This window comes from Chinchilla lanigera, unplaced genomic scaffold (genome assembly GCF_000276665.1).
Source record: "Chinchilla lanigera isolate Chin_1 unplaced genomic scaffold, ChiLan1.0 scaffold00009, whole genome shotgun sequence".
In the NCBI taxonomy this organism is placed as follows: domain Eukaryota; kingdom Metazoa; phylum Chordata; class Mammalia; order Rodentia; family Chinchillidae; genus Chinchilla; species Chinchilla lanigera.
In genome coordinates, this window is record NW_004955410.1 from 37,026,923 (window position 1) to 37,050,569 (window position 23,647).

General features: G+C 36.3%; 1 protein-coding gene across 2 annotated transcripts in view; it reads left to right on the top strand.

The window, feature by feature from the left end:
• LOC102010041 (coatomer subunit gamma-2) overlaps positions 1 to 23,647 on the top strand; it is a gene marked incomplete at its 3' end in the record, with an annotated part of 104,765 nt that overhangs the window by 44,690 nt on the left and 36,428 nt on the right. For both annotated transcript variants that reach the window (XM_005377554.2, XM_013510640.1), the window contains 4 exon segments: positions 528 to 603; positions 2,197 to 2,289; positions 9,486 to 9,572; positions 11,396 to 11,553. In XM_005377554.2, coding sequence (XP_005377611.2) covers positions 528 to 603; positions 2,197 to 2,289; positions 9,486 to 9,572; positions 11,396 to 11,553 — 414 coding nt within the window.

The following is a 23,647-nucleotide window of genomic DNA, read 5'->3' on the forward strand; positions in this document are numbered from 1 at the left end:
CTCAGCGGCAAAGCGCCTGCCTGGCAAGCGCAAGGTCGTGAGTTCAGTTCCCGGCACCGGAGAAAAACCAAAACCAAAAAAAAAAAAAAAAAAAAAAGGGAGCAAGAGATAGAATTTATGAGTCAGTTTTTTTTTGTTAGTTTCTTATAAAAGTTTGTGTCTAATCTGATAAAGTTTTAGAATGGGATCTTTGTGCCATTGTCCTTACTTTTATGCCACTGATTAGTTTTAAATTATAGTTTCTTGTCTGTTTATGTGATTTTTATCTCTCTTCCCACTGGAATGTAAGTTCCATGAAGGCAATGGACTTTGTTTTGCTCACTATTATATTGCTTAGATTTAGAATAATCTTTAGTCTACTTCTACATAATAGTTGAACATTTATATAAAGAATATGCCTGAGAAGCATTTGTTGAATCAGTAGCTATTAAGATAATTAAGGGGACAGTTGGGAATTAGCTAGGAATGGTCTCTTCAAGAGAGAGTATTTTAATTGATCTTAAGAAAACTAATTTGATTTTTCTTAGTTTGACCAAGGACATGACTGGAAAGGAAGATGTGTACCGAGGCCCGGCCATCAGGGCACTCTGCAGAATCACAGATGTAAGTTCTCTTTGTTTTACTGAGCTACCAAAGGGGACATTCTGATTTTATAGGATTCTCTAGTCTGACTTTGTGACTCTCCAGTGTAAGAGAAACATGACCACGATAAAGGCTTTTGTGGCTCTAGCCTTATCTTCTTTCAGGTTATTTTCTTTTGTCTATTTAGAGTAATGTGTTTTCTCACTATACAGTATTTGCTATCTTGAACTATAATAGGGCACATTGCTTATAGCAAATAAAAACCCATTCCAATTTGGCTTAAACATTTGTTAAAATTATAGTACACAAGTCACTCAGAATTTGATATAGAGCTTATAACCAGTTACCAGAGCAAGAAATAGGAGAGATCTAGGGAATTTAGCAGCAAGATTTTTTGATATTTACTGTGGTTATCCATGATTTTCCTGGACTTAGGTCCCTTGTTCAGATTCTTAAGGGACAGAATTTCCTTATTTACTAGTAACCAGTAGCTTATGTTCACCTGGATCTGAGTCAGATTTCTAATCTGATACAGTCTGTCAGATCTAGAGTGGTGAGTTCATTTAGTATGTTCCAGGTACTTTGAGTAGGAAAGGTTGAATTGAAAAGCAGGTCAGCATTGCCAAGCAAGTTGAATAATAGCTATATACCCATGTTTGGGTGTATCTTATATGTATATTTGCAGCCTTCTTAAGTTTTAAAGTTTGGGCCAAATCAAATTGTAAGTTTGGCAAATTTGAATCCTGAAAGAAATTTTTTTTGTCCTATTGTTTTGTTATGGTTGTTTCTAGCTTTAATTGGTAATATAAAGGGTAGACCATGCCAGAGATAGCAATAAAACTCTTTTTATTTGAATATTGATCCTAATCTGTTTACGAATCTTTATCTGCCACCACCTTTCCAGTCCTAAGTTTTTTCATAGTTAAAGCAATAAAGACTTTTATTTCCATAAGATTTTGTGCTGAGGGCTTGCTCTAGTGAGATTTTGAGGATTAGCTAAGGTTGGACTTCTCTGAAGAGAACATTTGTATGTCTAAGATAATCATGGATTATGTTTAATTTATAGGATTATCTTGTATCTATATATCTATACCCTTCATATAGAGGTATTTTCAGGACTTCAGAAATAGCCTCCACACTCAGGAAGGAGTGAGGCACTTAGCAAATCCTTAACTCAAAGTTTAAAAATTTTAAAAAAGAAGTTGGGGGTGTAGCCTCCATCCCTATACAAGAATTTGTTTATAACATCTCTTTTTCAGAGATTTAGCTTCTACTTGTATATTTCCTTCAAGCTAGAATTCTCCACTTTGAGAGTGTATTTCATTATTGAACAGTTAAACTTTATTATGTAATAATCTTAAATGTTCTTTTTTGAAACTTCCACTGTGTTATTTGGGTTCTGCACCCTGGGATATTATACTATATTATATATACTATACTATAATTATTATATAATTATAGTATTATTATATAATATTATACTGTTATATAATAATCCTTTTAATATTCTAAATATTTGCACATAAATATATGACTGATTTTTGTAAATTGCTTTGAAGTGGTAATTTTGTGTGACTGTTTTTTCAATCCCTTTTTCTTTTTGAATATTATTAGGGAACAATGTTACAAGCCATTGAAAGATACATGAAGCAGGCCATTGTGGATAAAGTCTCCAGTGTATCCAGTTCAGCACTGGTATCTTCCTTAGTAAGTCAGCAGCCAGTTTTCTAGTTCTTATACATGGTACATTTCCTAGTTATAAAAACAAGGTATCATAGTTTTAAAATACGTATACATTTCAGTTACTTTATTCAGATAAGTTTTAGCAGGTAAAATGGACAATGAAATGGTAAAATTTCATGTTTGAAAGACTTTGGGAATCTCAAAGTTGTGCATATAATTGGGATGAGTTGAAGTAGAGGACAGGGAAGAAACTAAGAGCCATTCCTTGAAAAATTTTCTTCTATGACCTGTGCTTTACCTCTTGCCTCTGTCTTTTCTTGATGCCCTCTATCTGCATGTGTCTTTCAATTTAGTTTCCTGTTTTACTTCTTAAATTCCTTGGAACTGGTCTTTGTTTTTAATAGTAGCTTTTCGTTATCCTTTTCATTAAAACAAAGTGTACTCATTAAAGATGTGTTACACTACATTTGATGAAAATCAGTAATGAATGTGTGAATGTATTAAAATCTCTGAATTCCCATGCTGCCATTGCAGTCTGCCTCTGGGCCCTGCATGTACCCTATGCTGCCTGAGAACACTGGACTAGGCAGCCTGTGATCACACCACCATTGCAGTGCACATCTGGGTTCTATATACACCTTCAGCTGCCTGGGGACACTGGACCAGGCGGTCCACAATCCACTGCCATCACGGTTCGTGTGTGAGACCTGGGAAAACTGGGTACACTCCACCAACTGCCTGTGACCCTGGACTGAGCAGCCCATCTCCATGGCCACTGAGGGTCAACTCTGACCACCAGGAAAACTAGGGATGCTAGGGACCTTTGGTGAGCTGCCAGGGAAGAGTGACACTGGGAGCTCTGCCACTGGCATCAGAAATGTCAAGACAAGGACTAAAATGCAATCTTAGAACTCCACCTCAGAACAAGTCTAGGAGACACTGACATAGAAGAACTTGGTAATCACATACCTGAAATCGTTGAAATGGATTGCAGTGGAAGTAAAGAAACAACTCCATCAGGCCATAGAGGAAATCAGATCAGAAATAATCTCTCAGGTAAAAACTGAAATGACAACAATAATGAAAGAATTGCTCACCACATCTAAAGAAGACATACATAAGAAAATAGATGAACATAGGAAACTGATGGAAACATTAAATGAACAATACAGAAAAGAACTAGAATGCATGAAATAGATTCAAAGAGATACCCAGGAAATCAAAACTTCCATCAAAAGCTGGCAAAACTGCTTGAATGAAGCCAAAGATAGAATTTCAGATCTTGGGGGATAGCATTACAGCTAATGATTGGGAAAAGAAGGACCTCTTAAAATTAACAAGGAACCAGGAAAAATCAATTCAACAGCTGCAGGACGATGCAAAGGGAAATAATGTAAGACTAATAGGTGTCAACAAAACAGCAAGTGGCAACACAAGGACATAAAAAGAATATTTGCAGTAGTAATAGCAAAAAATTACCCATGCATGGAAAAAGAATCTGATATACAGGTAAGTGAAGCATGTAGACCTCCAACTAGTCATAACCAAAATAAAACTACATCCAGACATATAATAATCAAGATCCCAGATACCCAGCAAAAGAACAGGATATTAAAAGTCCTTAGAGAAAAGAAACAGATCACCTTTAAAGGAAAGCCCATCAGAATCATGGCACATTTCTCAACACAAACTATCCAGTCAAGAAGAGCTTGGAGTGAAGTATTACAGGTCCTGAGACAAAACAGCTTCCAACCAAGACTGATGTATCCTGCAAAACTATCCTTCAAATTTAATGGAGAAATAAAATATTTCCACAACGAAGAGCAACTGAAGAACTTTATGAGCCCCCAACCAACCCTACAAAGAGTACTAAAAGATATTCTAGAAAGAGATAAAAATGACCACAATTTCAAGAACAACAATAGAAAGGAACCCCCAAGCAGAGCAAGCAGTTAAATAGAGAGAAAAATTAGAACACCAACAGCAAGTAAATAATATGGCAAAGATGAGCCAACACATATCAGCTGTAACCATTAATGTAAATGGCCTCAGTTCACCAATCAAAAGAAACAGACTAGCAGAGTGCATCAAGAAACAAAATCCAACAAAATGCTGTATACAGGAAGTATATTTAACTCAAGAGGAAATTCATAGACTGAAAACAATCAAAAGAGAGAAAGAAGGTCACTATATTCTTGATAAGGGAAAACTGCAAGAGGAAGAGATAAGAATCATAAACATGTGCGACAAATATTGGAGTGCCCAACTGTAAAAGACAAATCTTAATAGACATGAAAAACGAAATAACTAATAACACTATTGTAATAGGGTACCTAAACACCCTATTGACACAAAGAGATAGGTTAACTAGACGAAAAGTCAGCAAAGAAATAACAGATCTGAACCAAATCTGCAAACAAATGGACTTAGTAGATGTTTACAGTGTTGCACCTCACAACATCAGAGTACACATTCTTCTCAGCTGCACAGGGGACATTCTCTAAAATAGACCACATTCTAATCCATAGAGCATGCTTAACTAAATGCTAAAGAATTGAAATTATCCCATGCATATTATCCGACCATAGTGCAATAAAATTGGAAATTAATGACAAAAACAACCATAAACTCCATAAATACATGGAAATTAAATAACAACCTCCTGAACAACCCAATGGGTCACAGGTGAAATTAAAGAAGAAATTAAACAATACCTACACACAAATGAAAACATAAATACAACTTACCAGAATGTGAAATACTCTGAAAGCAGTGAAATACCCTGAAAGCAGGGAAATTTATAGTGGTGAACTTACACATCAGGAAAACAGAAAGAGAACAAATAAATAGCTTAATGCTCAAACTTTTAGAAAAGAGCAAGTCAAGCCCAAAACCCAAAGAAGGGAGGAGATTATAAAGATCACAGCAGAAATTAATGCAATTGAGATGAAGAAAACTCCACAAAAAATTAGTGCATCAAACAGTTGGTTCTTTGAAAGACTAAATGAAATGGATAAACCCCTAGCCAACCTTACCAAAAAAAAGAAAAGAAAAAACTCAAATTTGTGCAATAAAGAATGAAAAGGATGAAATCACTACAGATCCTATAAAGAATCAAAAGATAATTAATACCTACTTTGAAAATCTTTACTCCCATAGGATAGAAAACTCAGAAGAAATGGGCAGATTCCTAGATATGTACAAATTACCAGTGTTGAATCAAGAAGATATAAAAACCATGAATAACCCAATATCAATTAAGGAGATTGAAAACGTGATTAAAAACTTACCAACAAAGAAAAGCCCAGGTCCTGATGGATTCACAGCGGGATTCTACAAGAAATTTAGAGAAGATTTAAAGCATATACTCCTTAAACTCTTCAATGAAATTGGAAAGGAAGCAATTCTCCCTAACTCATTTCTGGAGGCAAGTATTATAATGATACCAAAACCAGAGAAAGACCCAACTAAGAAAGAGAACTACAGGCCAATCTCCCTAATGAACATAGATGCAAAGATATTCAGTAAAATACTACCAAACAGAATGCAGCAAATCATTAAGAAAATCATACACCATGACCAAATGGGATTCATCCCAGGAATGCAGGAATGGTTCAATATAAGGAAATCAATAAATATAATATACTATATCAATAGAGCCAAAGGCAAGAACCACATGATCATCTCAGTAGAGGCAGAAAAAGCTTTTGACAAAGTCCAACACTCATTCATGATAAAAACCCTACAGAAAATAGGAATAGATGGTCTTTACCTCAAGCTGATCAAAGCCATCTATGATAAACCAACAACAACATCATACTAAATGGACAAAAACTAAAAACCTTCACTTTAAAATCAGGAACAAGAATGTCCACTGTCACCACTCCAATTCAACATAGTTCTGGAAACATTAGCCAGAGCAATTAGACAAGAGAGAGAAATAAAAGGAATAAAGATAGGAAAGGAAGAAGTTAAATTATCATTATTCACAGATGACAAGATACTCTACGTGGAAGACCCCAAAAAGTTCACCAAAAGACTTCTAGAATTAATTCAGTAGTGTATCTGAATGGAAAATCAATACTCAAAAATCAATAGCATTCCTGTACACAAACAACAAACACAGAGAGAAAGTAAGGAAACCATACCTTTCACAGTAGCATCCAAAAAAATGAAATATTTAGGAATCTAACAAAAGAAGTAAAAGGTCTATACAGTGAAAATTACAATACTGTGAAAAAAGAGATCAAAGTGGATTTCAGAAAATGGAAAGATATCCCTTTCTTACGGATAGGAAGAACCAACATTGTGAAAATAGCCATAATACCAAAATTGTTGTACAGATTCAGTGCAGGGCTGGGGATATAACTCAGTGGCACAAGTACCTGCCTGGTAAGTGCAAGGTCCTGAGTTCAATTCCTGGTACCAAAAAAAAAACCAAAAAACAAACAGATTCAATGCAATTCCAATTAAAATACCATTAGCATACCCCACAGATCTAGAGAAAACATTCCTAAAATTCATCTGAAACCAGAAGAGACCCAGAATAGCAAAGCAGTCCTGGGCAACAAAGACAAGGCAGAAGACATCACAATCTCTGACTTGAAATTATAATACAAAGCTCCTATGATAAAATCAGCATGATCCTGGCTAAAAAAACAGACATGAGGATCAGTGGAACAGACTGGAAAAAGCAGTGACAACCACAAACATACTCAGCCACCTGATCTTTGACAAAGGGGCCAAACAAGTTCACTTGAAGAAAGATAGCCTCTTTAATAAATGGTGCTGAAAAAACTGGCTTTCCATGAACTGAAGAATAAAACTAGACCCATGCCTATCTCTGTGCATCAAACTCAAGTCAAAATGGATCACAGGTCTAAATATTAAAACAGAAACAGTAAATCTACTGGAAGAGAAAGCAGGTAAAAATCTTGAAGACATAGGGGTAGGCAGAGAGTTCATGAACAAAAATCAAACTGCATGGGAAATACTCAAAAGAATCAACAACTGGGATCTCATCTTATTGAAAAGTTTTTGCATGTCTAAAAAAACCACTAACAGAATAAAAAGAAAACCCACATACTGGGAAAAAATTTTAGCCACCTGTCCCTCAGACAAAGGACTTCTTTGTAGAACATACAAAGTATTTTTTAAAAATCGACCCTTCCATATTCAAAGATCCAATCCAAAAAATGGACATCTGAGATGGATATACCCTTCTCAAAGAAATACAAATGGCAAATAAATACATGAAAAGTGTTCAACATCATTAGTCATTTGAGAAATGCAAACTAAAACAACACTGAGATTTCACCTCACCCTGGAAAGAATGGCTGTCATCAAGAAATCAACCAATAACAAATGCTGGAGGGACTGTGGGGGAAAAGGAACCTTTTTCCACTGTTGGTGGGAGTGTAGACTGGTGAAACCACTGTGGAAATCAATCTGGAGATTCCTCAGTAAACTAGGATTAGAGGTCCCATTCAATCCAGCTATTCCCCTCTGGGTGTTTTTCCAGAAGAACTGAAAACATCCTATCACAGTGATATATGTACACCCATGCTTGTAGCAGCACAATTTGTAATAGCTAAACCGTGGAAGCAACCCAAATGCCCATCAACTGAGGAATGGATAAAAAAGTTGTGGTATTTTTATATAATGAAGTATTACTCAGCTATAGAGAAAGATAAAACTCGGGGCTTTTTTAAGTAAATGGTCACAACTAGAGACCATACTCATAAGTGAAATAAATCACACCTGTATGTGTAAACATGGTATTGTGTCACTAGTGTGAGAATCTGAGTGAGTAAATGAAGTCTGAGGGGTGCAATTGATATTTTGAAGGGGAAGGAAATTTCTCAAGTTGGGGAGCAGCTGGGATGAGGGAAAAGAGAAAAGAAAGAAATGAGGGAAAAAATATGGATGTAAGTATACACAGAATAGCTAAGATAGTTATACTACTGATTTCTATTACTTTATTGAGAGGAATAGTTAATGTTTAATTGTTTGATCAATCTTGTATGCCTATATTTATCTGAGTAACCCATTTGAACATACCAATATGTAATATAGCCAGCATTGTTAATTTCCTTGTCTGAAAATATGTGTCGCTTGTATTGTTTTTGTGTTATTTTGTAAATGTCTGTGTGTCTGTTAATATGTTTTCTTTCTTTTATCTTTAAAATAAAAAAAAATCTGAATCACAAGATTTTCTGATTCGGGAATGTCACTGGTTGGTTTTTACAGCAGGGGATATATTGTGCTGTTTCTTTCTTCAAAGGGCTTTCCTGGAACAGTATTTAAACACCATTCTGTTAACTACCCATCCCCTTCCTCTTTGCCATACATTACTTTTATACACACCTTCCAGCTCACCAACATATTTTAACCATTCAAAGAGGTACTGAAGGAAATGTTTCTGGTTTATCAGTAATGGAGACATGAAGTAGACTTATTTAGTGTGGTGGATTATGGTCAACTTATAACATTCAGCTGAACAGAGTCAGTGTGGTGTGGGGAGTGGAAGGCCTACTTGAGGATTGTTGCCAGCAGCATAGAAAGAGAGCTGTAGAGGAAGCTTTATGCTGTTGATTCTCCTGGAGAAGAAGCTTGTCATGCTGGCTGTCCTGATATGAACTCAGCTGTTCTTGTCATCAGAGGAGCTTGGGACCTCACTGTTACTGAGGATGGCTGCAGTTCTTTTAGGCAGAGCTCTGGTCCTTATTGTGGCATTGCTTCCTGGCTGCAGTGCAGATCCCTCAGCCTGCTGGCACAGATCCTTTTTCCTGTTAGCACAGACTTTCTAGCTTCCACCAGGGACCTATGGGCCCTCCCAGTGCAGATCCTTGAAACAGACTTGCACAAGACATTGTTGTGGGCTCTAGGCCTCCAGTTTCATCCACATTGCCATGGGTCTTCAGCTGCACTCATGCAGGACATTATCATGGAATCCAGGCCCTCAGCTGGACTCTTGAGTCTGTACTGTGTGAACAGATCTCCCACACTCTTCTGCATTTGACTCTTTGTATGAATATTATAAAATAATCCTATAAATTGTGTGTCTGGTATTAAATCTTTTCCCTTATAAACCCTGATTACAACATTTCGCTATAAAATTTTCTGCCTTGAAAATGTCTAATGTAATTTTGCAAGAAAATTAACTCATGTTTCTAAACTTCTAGTGCTCAGACATTATTCTCTTTTGCCCTCATATTTAGCATATGATGAAGATAAGCTATGATGTGGTTAAACGCTGGATAAATGAAGCCCAAGAAGCTGCATCAAGTGACAATATTATGGTCCAGGTAATGTCACTGAATCACATGAGCCTGTGTCTCCAGATTTGCTTTCTTTAAGGGGAGCATATTAATTTCCCAATAGTGACTAAAGGCAAATTGTTTGGCATGTAAATAGCCTATCAGTGCATATTCTCAAGTAGTTATCTCACTAATGACTATTGTCATAGACCCTTTGAGTGTTTAGTAGAAGATAGATAGCCTTCAGTAAAAGGTAGATAACCTTCCCGCAGGAGTGTTCAGTAAAGGTTCTTATGCTCAGTAATAGATTGAAATGTTCATTCCAAAGGTCCTTCAAAATGTAGGCTTTTATATGAAAAGTAATTTGTGTAAAAAGATAAGAGTACTTAATTCCAGGTTTCTCAGGATTTGAGTGTAGACATCATCAAAATAATAAAGAACAGTTTTTACTTTGTATAACTTTGAAATCATTTTATCAAAAAGATCTCTTTATAATAATTATTAGGCTATTTCTTATTTAAAAAAAAAAACAAGGTTATGTTTTTTTTCTTTCTGATACTGGGGATTGAACCAAGGACCTCACACATACTAGGCAATCACTCCAGCACTAAGCTTCCTCAGCTTTTTATTCATTTTTAAATTTTGACACAGAGTTTTGCCAAGTTGCCCAGGCTGGCCTTGATCTTGTGATTTTCTTGCTTTAGCCTTCCAAGTAGCTGGAATTATAGATCCCAGCAAGATTATATTCTTGACTGCTAATCTTGCATTGCAGTGGCAAGCAAAAGCACCAAAATGACACCCAGGGTTTGGAGGGCACTGGTTGGGATCATTCCAAAAATATCTGGCCCTGATCTCTGGTGGTCTAGGCTTATATGGTATAAGCAGTCAGGAAGTACAGAGGCAGAATGGCTTGTCCATTTTGGGTTGGTTCTTATAATATGCAATATAGTGATCAGCTATGCATCACTAGGGCTTATATGGTATAAGCAGTCAGGAAGTACAGAGGCAGAATGGCTTGTCCATTTTGGGTTGGTTCTTATAATATGCAATATGGTGACCAGCTGAGACAGAAGGAGCTGGAACTGCAACAAGAACTATTTCTTGGGCAACTAAGAAACTGAAGTATACTGGCTGGGGGGCATTTTCTGTTACAACATAAAATACTTCTTGTGTATTTGAGAGGATATTTATTTATGGCTTTTTAATGTTTATATTTTCTCAAATTAGCAAATTTAATTATAAGGAAACAGAGTAGAACTCTTCCCTTGGACACTGTCACTGTCTTAACACTATTATGTTTTTATACAGTGTCATGGTAATACTCTGATAACCTACTTTAGGAGATTAATCCTGTAACTCCTAAGGTGGTCACACAAGATTTAAAGCCACTAAAAGAGACTGTAACCAGGCATGGTGGTGCATACCTGTAGTCAAAGCCCTTGGAAGATTGAGGCGGGAGAATCATTTGAGCCCATGAGTTCAGCACTGGTCTAGGTAACATAAGAAGAGCCTGTCTCAAAATAAATATGAAGGAATGAGACAAGCGACACTGGTAAAGCCTTGGATTAGAGTATGTGAGGGCCAGTGTGTTGAACCTGCCAGAGCCATCTTCAGGTTGTACCTCATCTCTTTTGTACTTGTCCAGTCTGAATTTACAACTTCTGGGATAAATTATAACTACTTATCACCTTAGTCTTAACTGTGTTTAGTTCAGTATGAAAAATAGGTCTCCGATCTGTATCCATTTGAGTTGGATTTCTTTTTATGAAACATCTTTTATCGAGTTCCATGTTATTCTATTATTCTATGTTCTTATAAGTTTTTCATCACTTTTCTAGTCCATGTGCCATGTTCCTTTTCTTGTTTTTCAGTATCATGCTTTGGGAGTCCTGTATCACCTTCGAAAGAATGATCGTCTTGCTGTTTCCAAAATGTTAAATAAGTTTACTAAATCTGGTCTCAAGTCACAGTTTGCTTACTGCATGCTGATCAGAATTGCTAGTCGTTTGCTAAAAGAAACTGAGGATGGGTAAGTATCTTCACCTTAATTATTTTCCATTTGCAAGTTAATACACCTCTGAGTTGAAGTGAATTCTTACTCATAAATATTTATGAATATTTTTAGGGCAATGCCAACTTTACAGAGCAGTTTTGTTTTGTTCTGTTTTGTTTTGTTTTGAGACTGGGTTTCACTTTGCAATTCAGGCTGGTCTTGAACTCACTTTGTAGCCCAGGCTGGCCACAAACTCACAGTGATCCTCCTGCCTCAGTCTCCCGAGTACTGTGATTATAGGTGTGTGCCAACAGTTTTGATATTTTCCAAATTAAATTATTATGTGATTCCAAGTAACACAGTTTAAAAGTAGGTAGGTATTGTATATACACCTAATAGGATATAATTGCTGATAATATATTGACTGACTACTATTAAACGAAAAATACTTTCAGATCATCAGGCAGGTAATTAAATATGAAAAGTGGAAAAAGAATTAAGAATCATCTTGTGTAACCTAAAATCTAAAACAAATCAGAAAATTATGTGCAGTATATAATAGAGCAGAAAAACTTTCTCAGGGGTGAAAATTTAAAAGGAATAAGAGAAAAAGTAGAGAAATAAAAGAAGCGAAAGAGTTTAGAGCTTTAAAAAACTGGTGTGAAGAAGATAGGAGGGAAAAACCAAAATAAGAACTAACGAAAACAAAAACTAAAAACAATGTTCACACTCATGAGAAAACCAAAAATAAATAATAAAGAAAAAAAGAAAGTTTTCTGTGATTTTGGAATCAAGGTAATACTAGCTTCCAAGAATGACCTTAGGAGTACTTCTTCACTTTTAATTTCATCAAAGAGTTTGGTTCGTATTGGGAGTAGATCTTCCTGAAGTTCTTAAAGATTTGGCGGTGAGTCCATCCATCATGTCCTGGGATTTTATTAGTTAGTAGGTTTTCTATTACTTCTGCAATTTTATTGCCTGTTATTGGATTATTCACAATTTTTAAATCATCTTGGTTCTGTTTTTGTAATTCTTATGTATCTAGGGACCTCTCCATTTCTAGTAAGTTCTCCAGTTCATTGTGAAATAACTGGTAATACTTTTAGATTTAGGTAGTGCCTATGTGATTTCACCTTTTTCATCTGTGATTGTGCTGATTTAGGTGTTTTAGTTTGGTTTTTTGTTCATTCTTTCAAAGAATCAACTTGTCACTTTATTCTTCATATTAGCTTTCATTGATTTCTGCTCTGATCTTTATAATCTCCTTCCTTGTACTAGCTCTGGATTTGGATTGTTGTTTTTCTATGACCTTGAGGTATATTGTTGTTGATGTTTTTGTGTTGTTTTAGTAGCAAGAATTAAACTCAGGACCTCACGCTTGCCAGGCAGGCACTGTGCCACTGAGCTATCCCTAGCCCTTGAGGTATATTGTTAAGTTTTTCTGGCTTGCTCTTTTTTTCTGATGTTGGCCTTCACAGCTATACACTTCCCTATTAGGGCAGTCCTTGAGACTCAGATTCTGGTATGTTTTACTGGAATTAATCATTTACGTCTAGGAACTGTCTTATTTCTTCTATGACTACTGTCTTCTAATCTCTAACCAGATTTAGTCTTAGGTTAGTCTTCTTAGTGTTCTCTAGTAATTGTTAAATGAATTTTCTTACTCTTTTTTTCTTTTTCTAAGTATTTCATCATGTTTCCACTTTGTCCTAGAGGTCTGAGACCCATTGCTCACCTTGCTCATTTCTACTGTTCAACAGCATTTTTTTCCTAATCTCTGAGATTTCTGTGTGGCACCTTTTCATGGAGTCTTACTTTTTTTTTTTTTTCTTTAAAGAGAAAAAAAAATAAAGTTTCAAAACAAGATAATAGGAGGGTGATAATGGTTAATACATTGCATATTGTTATCCTTAAATTAGTTACTCAGAGTACAAGATATCAGCATTTAATTGTCCAAACAATGTTAGCGCAAACCTTTCTTTTCAATGAATTAAGAGAAATTAAGAGTATAACTATCTTAACTATCATATATATAATTTTCTTTCTTTTTCCTTTTCCCTTCCTTCATTTTTCCATTCCCCCATCCCAGTTTCTCTTTCATTTTGAAGTTTCTTCCCATTTTACAATACCTATTGTACATTTTGGATCTTACATACTTTTTAAGCTTCTCACACTAGGGAGAAAATATGATGTTTACACATGTGCTTCTGGTTTATTTCACTTACGAGTATGGTCTCAAATTGTATCCCCTTACCTGTAAGTGTCTCCACTTTATCCTTATGGCTGAGTAGCACTCCATTGTATAAAATGACATTTTTTTATCCATTCCTTTGTGATGGGCATTTAGGTTTTTCCAACATCTATTACAAATTGCGCGACTATAAAAATTGGTGCACATATGTTGCTGTGGTACAGTATTTTTAATTCTTCTGGGAAGATACCCAGAAAGGGAATAGCTCAGTCAAATGGGACCTCCAATCCTAGTTTTCTGAGGAATCTCCACACTGATTTCCACAGTGGTTGCACCAGTCTACATTCCTAACAACAGTGGAGGTTTCCTTTTTCCCCACAGCCCTTCCAGCATTTGTTATTGGTTGATTTCAGGGTGATAGCCATTCTTTCCAGGATGAGATGGAATCTCAGTGTTGTTTTAATTTGCATCTCTTGGATGACCAGTGATGTTGAACATTTTTTCATGTATTTATTTGCTGTTTGTATTTCTTCATCTGAGAAGTATATATTCATCTCAGGTGCACATTTTTGGATTGGGTCTTTAAATTTGGAGGATCTGATTTTGAGTTCTTCATACATTCTTGATAGTAATCCTTTATCTGAGGAACAGCTGGCAGACATTTTTTCCCAGATTGTAGTTTGTCTGTTCACTCTGCTGATGCTTTCTCTTGCTATGCAAAAGCTTTTTAATAGGATGAGATCCCAGTTATTGATTCTTTATGACATTTCCTGTGTGATTGGGTTTTATTCATAAAGTCTTTGCCTATACCAATATCTTTAAGAGTTTTATTACCTATTTTATCTTCCAGCAGATTTAATATTTCTGTCTTAATATTTAGATCTTTGATCCATTTCAAATTTAGTTTAATGCATGGTCCAAGATATGGGTTCAGTTTTAATCTTCAGCATGTGCAGAGCCAGTTTTTCCAGCACCATTTGTTAAAGAGGCTGTGTTTCTTCCAGTGAAGGTGTTTGGCATCTTTGTCAAAGATACAGTGTCTGAATATGTCTGGAGTTGCTTCTACATCTTCTAATCTGTTCCATTGATTGGAGTCATTTCTTTGGTAATTTTGTAATGCATCATTTGAATAGTTTTCATCACCTCTTCTAATTTTTTATTCATTTATTTTTTTACACAGCAATATCTCTCCATTTATTTGTTAAATCTTTTGGAGTAGGTCATCTTCGAGCTTGCCGAGTTTGCTTTCTCATATATCATTTCATGTAGCTCAGCAATTTGGTGTCTGATTTTTCTCCCTATTGGTAACCCTGGAATCTGCTTTGAGAGAGTTGGGATTCTTCGAAGGCATTTTGTTGCTTGTTTTTTTTTTTCCTTTTAATTTACATTAATACATTAGTACATGTTTGTAATACATGAAGTTTTCATTCATCTTGGGGAGTAGGTGCAAGTATACAGCAGCTTTTTAAAATCTGTTTCCCCTTCCTGTCCTCTTTCTTCCCCCCTCCTCTAAATCTCCTTTCCCTGTTTTCAGTCTTACTATTTTTAACTTGCTTCCAGTAATAATGGTATAGCTTGGTCAGATCAACCCTTTTGCAAATAATGATATCATTACTATAAAAATATGCCTCCCCCAAAGAAGACTCAAAATTACTTGAATGCAGTGCTGGGTGATGAAGTGGGGACATGGTCTGGCAGGCAGTGGGTGCCTGAAAGATAGAAGGATTACTAGGTGAAATTTGTTTGTTTTGGCTGTTTTCCTGATAGCATTTATAGTTGGTGGATATGAAATGCAGAATGCTTCAATATTTACCAGACAGTCTGGTAAATACAAAATTTAATTAAATAAATTAAAATACATAGTATTTAATTAAATACTAAAACACTTTGAGGTTGGAAGAGTAACTGAAAACTTGGGTGGAAATCATGGAAAGGAGGCGGCTTCAAAAGGGGTGAGTCTAAAAATCTGTATTAAAACCTGAAAAAATACTCATTGTTTGACCACTGTGCTTGTAGAGGGGAAGTCTCTAGAAAACCTGGCAGTAAGCAGTCACTATTAAGATAAGAACACTAAATAGGTATTTCAGTTTCAACTTACTATAGAGGACATAAAATTTTGTTTGCTGTCAGCCAAGAGGCCTTTGAGAGAACTATCATAAGTTTTAAAGTCTTTATCATGTAATATTCGCTGTGTCTACTACCATAAATCTCCAATTTAGGAAAGAGCTCCATTCCGGGAGAATGTTTGTAATGAGATTTATTCATAAGCTTGACAAAGTGAGGCCTATACTGTATTGACTTCATCGACACAGCAAACATCACATGTTCCATGATCCTGTCCTTGTTCTTTAGAATTGCTCCAATGGCTGAACAATTCATGTTATAAGAACAAGCAACAGTCTGCCATCTTTTTGGCTTGGTCTGATCTCCCACTTGTTTTCACTTTTGTTTCTGTAGCTATTGCTTTGTGCTTCCTAGCAATCTCCTCTGCATCACCACTACTTTTCCTCTTGCTTTTGGACATCCTGGGCTTTGATTGAATACTGTACTACTGTACACTGTTGCACTGTACAGTAAGCACACAGCAGCACAGCCTTGACAATGTTTGGCAGACACTTGAGCTACTTTGAGGGTTTGTTTACATCTGTGAATGTTTATAATGCAAGGTCTTTTTGTATCGATGAAAGTTTACAACTCAAAGGTTCATAAGTCAGGGACTTACTGTATACAATAAAGATTACTACACAGAAAACTGGGGAAATGTGACCCATAGTCAAAAGAAAAATCAGTCATTAGAAACTGTCTTGAGTCACTGTGTTGTAGCTGGGACAAAACACCTCATATCTGCAGCTTGAAGGAGGAGGGGCCTGTTTTGGCTCATAGTTTCTGTCTGTAGTGGCTGGCATTAACACAGAGCCAGGCTGGCAGAAGGAAGAGGTGGAGGAAAAGGTACTCAGCCGTTGGCAGCAGGAGACAGAGAAAAAGGGCAAGAACCGGGGATAAGAACATATCCTTCTAGGTTGTATCTCCAGTGACCCACCTGCAACCATGCCCTTCCTCCTAACAGCACATTCGACAGCTGTACTCATCATTGGGTAAGTCCACTGATGAGTAAAGCACCTCCATGATCCACCTTCCATACACAGGAAATTGGGGGAGACATTTTAGATCTAAGCCATAACAGAAACAGACCCCGATATTATCCAGACACTGGAATTGCCAGGCAATGTATCTTACAAATTTGTGCAAGATTTTAGTGGAAAATAGTTATGATTGAATAGAGGAATAGAAACTATAAAAAAGAGCTAAATAGAAATTCTAGAGCTGAAAAGTACTATATCATGATTCAAGCAGAGAAGCAGCACCAAAGGATATACATTCATGAAGAGATTTATTGAGCAGAATTGTGTGCAATTTAGGAGCTGGCTAGGCAAGTGCCAAATACATAGAGCAGGATATTAGGAAAGGAACATTACAGAACCCAGAAGTGCTTTCCATAGGTGGAATGTGTTAGTTCACATTTTACTGTAAGCAGCAAGATGATATCAGAGCATACTTTCACCTTTGTAAATCACTTCCCATAATTATGTAATTTAATTCCTTTCAAATTCTTCTTTCCAAATAACTGCAGGAAACAAATTCACTCTGCTCTCTGCCAGTACATAACAATAACCCACCTTACTCCAGTTTACAGTAAACTGCTTTTCACTTCTCTTTGAGCCCTGACTTCAGTGTTCCAAGTCAAGATTTCTGTGGGCAGTCTGTGAGACTTCACCACCAGTGTCCTGAAAGATCAGATTTCTAATAACAGTCTCTTGATAGCAATTTAGGCTTTGTCTTTTATGGTCCTCAAACTTCTTCTAGTTGCCACTCACTGCCCAATTCCAAAGGCATGTGTGTGGTTTTAGATATTTTTTATAATCGTACCTTATTTAGAGGTATCAAAATCTGTTTTGGTTTTTAACTGCTAGCAAATCGCCACAAATGCAACAGTGTCCAACTTTTATCTCACGGGCCCATATTTTAGAAGTCTGATATATGGGGCTGAAGCCCAGGTGTTGGCAGGGTGCCTGTTACTTACTGGAGACTTTGAGGAAGAATCTACTTTCTATCTCATTTAAATTGTGGACCAAACTCATTTCTTTGTGGTTGTAGGTTGTAGCTTCTTGTTTCCATGGTGCCTTTCAGCCAGGGGTTGGTTTGTTCCACTGCAGGCTGCCTCTGTTCTTTCTCATACAGTCAGTGAAAAACTAAAAGCCTCTCTTCAGTCCCTTGTGTTTTGGCTCGTATAATCAACTCCAATAGTGGTATGGTTGAATCTGCACTTTCAATTTCTCTCACTTGCCCGTTTACCACATGTCTTCTGATTCCTCTTTCACCATTTTTTAAAAGAGCTTATTTGATAGATTGCACCCACCTGGGTAATCCATTTACATGACCATAATTATATCTGCAAAGTTCATTTGCCATTATAATGTATTGTATTCACTGGTTCCATAGGAAGAGACATTGGTAACTTTTTTTGGAGGGTGGGGGTTATTCTGCCACCAAAACCATAAAAACTGAAATGCATAATTTACTAGATAGGCCAAACAGCAGATCTGAGATAACTGATTTAAAAAGGAAACAAGTTATACGGGGCTGGGGATTTAGCTCACGGCAAAGCGCCTGCCTGGCAAGCGCAAGGTCGTGAGTTCGGTTCCTGGTACCGGAGAAAAACCAAAAAAAAAAAAAAAAAAAAGTTAGAATTAGTGGATTTGAAGACAGCAATAGAAACCTAAAGTTGAATAGAGAGAAGAGAGATTTTAAAGAATTAAGAGAACTTCAAAGAGTTGTGGAATGACATTAAGTGGCCTAACATATGTAATTAGAATCAGAAAGAAAAGTGAGAGAATGGAGTAAAAAAGATATATGAAGAAATAATGGCTAAATATTTCTGAGTATGGGTTTGTATTAGAAGTGCAGGGTTTTTCTGACAGTCAGAATCCAACAGATGATACCTTGTTTAAAGAATAAAATGAAAAAATCATAATGTCTTAAGAGGTGTCAAAAAGAGTTGATAAGTTCAATAGGAATTTGTGGGTTTTTTTAATTTTAAAAATTAAAACACTGACAAAACAACAATGAAGACAAAATCAAACAACACAAAAACAACAAAAATGATACATGACCTCAAGATAAAATGGTAGAAATTTGCAGTGGTTGCTGTATTACATGCTGTTATCTTCAACAAAGTTGCTCAGTCCATTAGACATAAGAATGTAAGATTGAGCAAACAATCAAAGATACTAACAAGTAAAAACAAACATAAGTAAATACATAAAATTTAAAAATTTTTAAAAAAGCATTGCAAATGATGCAGAGCTTCACCATACAAATTGGTGGGAGTTCAACAATGGTTCTTACTCTGTATATTGTTTTCAGATCAGACATTTAAATTACCAAATTCAAGCATGTAAAATTGGTCAAGAAGAAAGAAAATTTTAAGCATTGACTGTTCCTCTCAATAAACTACAGACATCAGCAATACATCTGTTCTAGCTATCCTTATAAATACATATAAATTTTGTTTCTCATTTAAAAAACAACAAAAACAAATACATAGAACAGCATAGAGAGCAATAAAAATGATACAGAATTTCAAAACATGGTGATAAGATATTAACGATGGTTGTTATACTACACAATGTCATCTTCAAAATGGTTGCACATATAATCAGATATAGGCATGCAAGATTGATCAATTACTCATTAACAGTTCCTTTCAATAAACCAACAGATATTAGTAGTACAATTATCCTAGCTATCCTGTGTATATATATGCACATTTTCCCTCTTTTTCCTCTCCCCTCCTTCATCCCAGTTACTCCTTCCTATTTGAGCAGTTTCTTTTCCCTTTCACAATTTCTATTGTACCTTTCAGATTTTATTTACTCTTTCAGGTTCTTATAGTAGGGAGGAAATATGATGTTTACACATGTGAATCTGATTTATTTCATTAATGAATATGATCTCTAGTTGCATCCATTTACCTATAAAAGCCTCTAGTTTATCTTTCTTTATAGCTGAGTAATACCCCATTGTATAAAAATACCACATCTTTTTTATCCATTCCTCAGTTGATGGACATTTGGGTTGTTTCTAAGATTTAGCTATTACAAATTGTGCTGCTATAAATATAGGTGTACATATATCACTGTGGTATGATGTTTTCAGTTCTTCTGGAAAAATACCCAGGAGGGGAATAGCTGGGTTGAATGGGACCTCTAATTCTAGTTCACTGAGGAATCTCTAGACTGATTAGGAATTTGTCTTTTAAAAATCTGTACAAATCAAGACGAGAAAGGAATATCATTATTCTAAGTATACACAAAAACTCCAGTAAATTTCATTCTTTTGGTACATCCTTAAAGGCTTTACCCTTAAGTTTGTATATAAGGAAAGGATGCTTAGTGTTTCTTTTTTCTCCCCAACCCCTTTTTCAGTACTAAAGGTTGAACTCAGGTTCACCACACTGATGCACAGCTTAAAAAAAAACTTTCTTTACTGGTGGTCCTCCTGGCTCAGCCACGGTCTACTACAAATCCTACTTGATGCAATAAATAAGAAAAAATAAAATACCTAAGGATTCTAAAGGTGTTACTAACACTATATTTGTAGACAATGTGATTGTTAATAGAGAAAATGAAAACTAATCTATACATTATTTATTAGAATTAAAATATGAATTGAGGTTGTATCATCCACTTTCCCATTGCTGGAACAAATTACTCAACACCTGCAAATTAAAAGAGGGAGGTTTGTTTTTGCTCATGGTCTCAGAAGGTTCAGTCCACAGCAGCCTACCTCTAAGGCTGAAATGGCATGTTGGAAAGAAATGGCATGCCCAGCCCATGGTAGCCAGGAAGGAGAAAGAGAAAGAAAGGAAGAGAGAGAAAGACAGAGAGATTGAGAAGGGAGGAGCCAGTGACAAGAATATTACCTTCCAGGTCACACTCCTTAGTGACTTGCCTCTTCTGACCAGACCCTAGCTGTTAACAGCATATTCAGCTCTGAATTCCAGTGGATTAATCCATTGATAATTATAGTGCCCCATAATCCAGTCTTCTTCTGGAAACCCCAACTCAAAACAAAAGAGTTTTAGGAGACATTTTAGATCTAAGCCATAATATTCTGCCTCTGGCCCCTGAAATTCATGTCCCTCCCATTGTACAACATACATTTACTCCATCCCTAAGAGTTACCAAAGTCTTAACAGTCCTGGCACTGCTGAAAAATCCTAATCCAAAGTTTCCTCTGAGATTGAAGCCAAAGTCTTAGCTGTGAGCCCCTGTAAAAATAAAAATAAAAAATAGCACAGGATAAACATTAGCATTTTAAGAGGGTAGAAAGGAATCAGACAAAGCAAGACTGAAAATGCCCAGGAGAAACATGAAATTGTGTAGCTCTGTGGCCAATTCTGGGGGCAAATTGTTGTAAGATTATGAGTTCTGAAGGGTTTGAGCACCCCACCCTATGGACTTGCCAGTTGTAACCCACATGGTTTCTCCCTTGGCTGGCTTTGCTCACTGCCTATGGCTTTCCTTGGCAGACAGTCCAGGTTTCTGGCATCTCCAATTTCCTGGGATCTCCACTGCAACTTTGGCTGCACTCACACAGCTTCATGTGTTCCTTCTTAGGGAGTCCTGGCAGTGACTGACCTTTTTGCTTGCCTTCACAGGGCTTTTGAAACTTGGTAGAAACCTCTGTGACACCACAACTCTTATATTCTGCATGACTGAAAACACAGCGCTATATGCATGATGCTAAGGTTGTTGTCAGCTTGATCAGTATCCTGGTCCCCTTGAACTACAGCTGTAGCAGCACTAAGAGGCTGAATTCTGGGGTACATTTCCCTAGGTGGCCCTGACCTGCAGAATGCCCTGGGGGCTCTCTTCTTAAGTCACATTCTTTCAAAGGAGTTTACCCTTTTACACCCTTGAGCCTGTTATCTGGCCAGTTTCTGAGATACCCTCAAGCTGTCTTTCCCATTGTCCTTAGCTTCTTTTAAATGGCTTTGATTTTTTTCAGCAAGTTCTTCCAACTACAAATTTTTCAAGTATTTCAGCTCTTCTTTTTGCTCCTAATTCTCACTATAGTTGTTGCTAAAAGCTGCCAGCAGTATCTATGCCACAGCCTTGAAATTTCCTTCTCCAGATTAACTAGTCCATTACCTTAAAATCAGTCTCAAAACAAAAATCTTATGACACATGCAAAATTCAGAGAAGTTCTTTGTCAAAATGTAACATGCATGGCCTTTAGTTCATTTTCTGACAGAGGCCTCATTTACAATTGAAATTTCATGAGTCTGACCTTTAGAGTCCACGTTCTGTTCAGCTTTCTGATAGTCTAAGCTCTGGCCAGAATTGCTCATACAGCATTCTAGGCTTCTCTATCCCTCACCTCCAAACCTTTCCAAACCTCTCCATCAAACCAGTTCCAAGGGCTTCTGAACCACATGGTCAAGTCTAGTCATAGCAACAGTTCTACTCCTGGTACCATTTTATTGTGTTAGTCACTTTTCTGTAACTGGAACAAAATACCCAACACATGCACTTTAAAGGAGAAAAGGTTATTTGGTTTGTTATTTCAGAGGATTCAATCCATAGTTGGCTTCTCCCAGGCAGAAATGACATGGTGCAAGGATGTGGTGGAGGAACACTGCTCAACCCATGGAAGCCAGGCTACAGAGAGGGGAGGGGAGAAAGGAAGTGGTAGAAATAAGAATACAGCTGTCGAGGCCGTGCCCCTAGTCACCTGCTCTTCTGACCAGGCTGCACCTTCCAACAGCACATTGAGCTGTGAACTCTTCAGTGGATACATCTTCCAATGAGTGTAATGCCCCATGGTACAGTTGTCTAACAGAAATCTTACCTCCTGAACACAAAGTTTTTGGGGGACAGTAGATGTAAGCTACAAAGAGGTCAGTATCCAAAATCAGCTTGCTTCTTACTCTAGCAACCACTAAATAAAATTTAAAAAGAAGGCATTATTTATAACTGTATTGAAATGAAATCCTTAGGAATAAATCTACCAAAACTGTATAGATCTCTGCCCATAAAATTATATAATATTATTATTTAAAATATTTGTCTGAATAAATGGAGGTATATAACATGTTCTTAAACTGTAATATTCAATATTGTAAAGATATCTTCTTAAATTGACCTCCAGATTTTATGTCACCCCCATTGAAATCACAATCAGTTTTTAAAAAATATTAAACAGAAATGTATACATTGTATACAGAAAGACATACACCAGAAGGCTTATAAGACAAGTTATTCTTAATAACCCTAAGGTAGAGGCAGTCTAAATGTCTATTGGTACTAAAATCTAAAATTAAACTGTGGTATATTTATATATTCAAATAGTACAGCAATGGAAATGAATGATCACTGTTAAATCACAGGGATAAATCTCACCAAGGAGTCATACATGAAAGAATACATTCTGTGGAGTTCCATTTATGTTGATTTGAGATTTAGTAGGCGGAACTAAGCTTTATAAAACTTAGGACATGGCTAGGGGAATAGTTCAGTAGTAGCAAGCTTGACTAACTCTAGTCCCTAGTACCACATGTGCATGTACGTATACAAATAAGAATAAGGTAGTATGTGTAAGGTACTATGCAGAGAGCTTCTAGAGTGTTTAAAATACTGGTTTCACTTATTATTAAGTTTGTAATAATTAATTTATGATTTCTACACTGTATTGTCTATTGTTTTTTTTTTTTTTAATTTTAAAGATAAAAGGAGGGAAACATTAACAGACATACAACATTTTACAACATATCACAAGCACAATACAATACAGAGTTACAAACAAAGTGGTAGGGAATTAACAATGGTGGTTGTATTACATATTGATATCTTCAAAGTGGCTTCTCATGAAAACAGA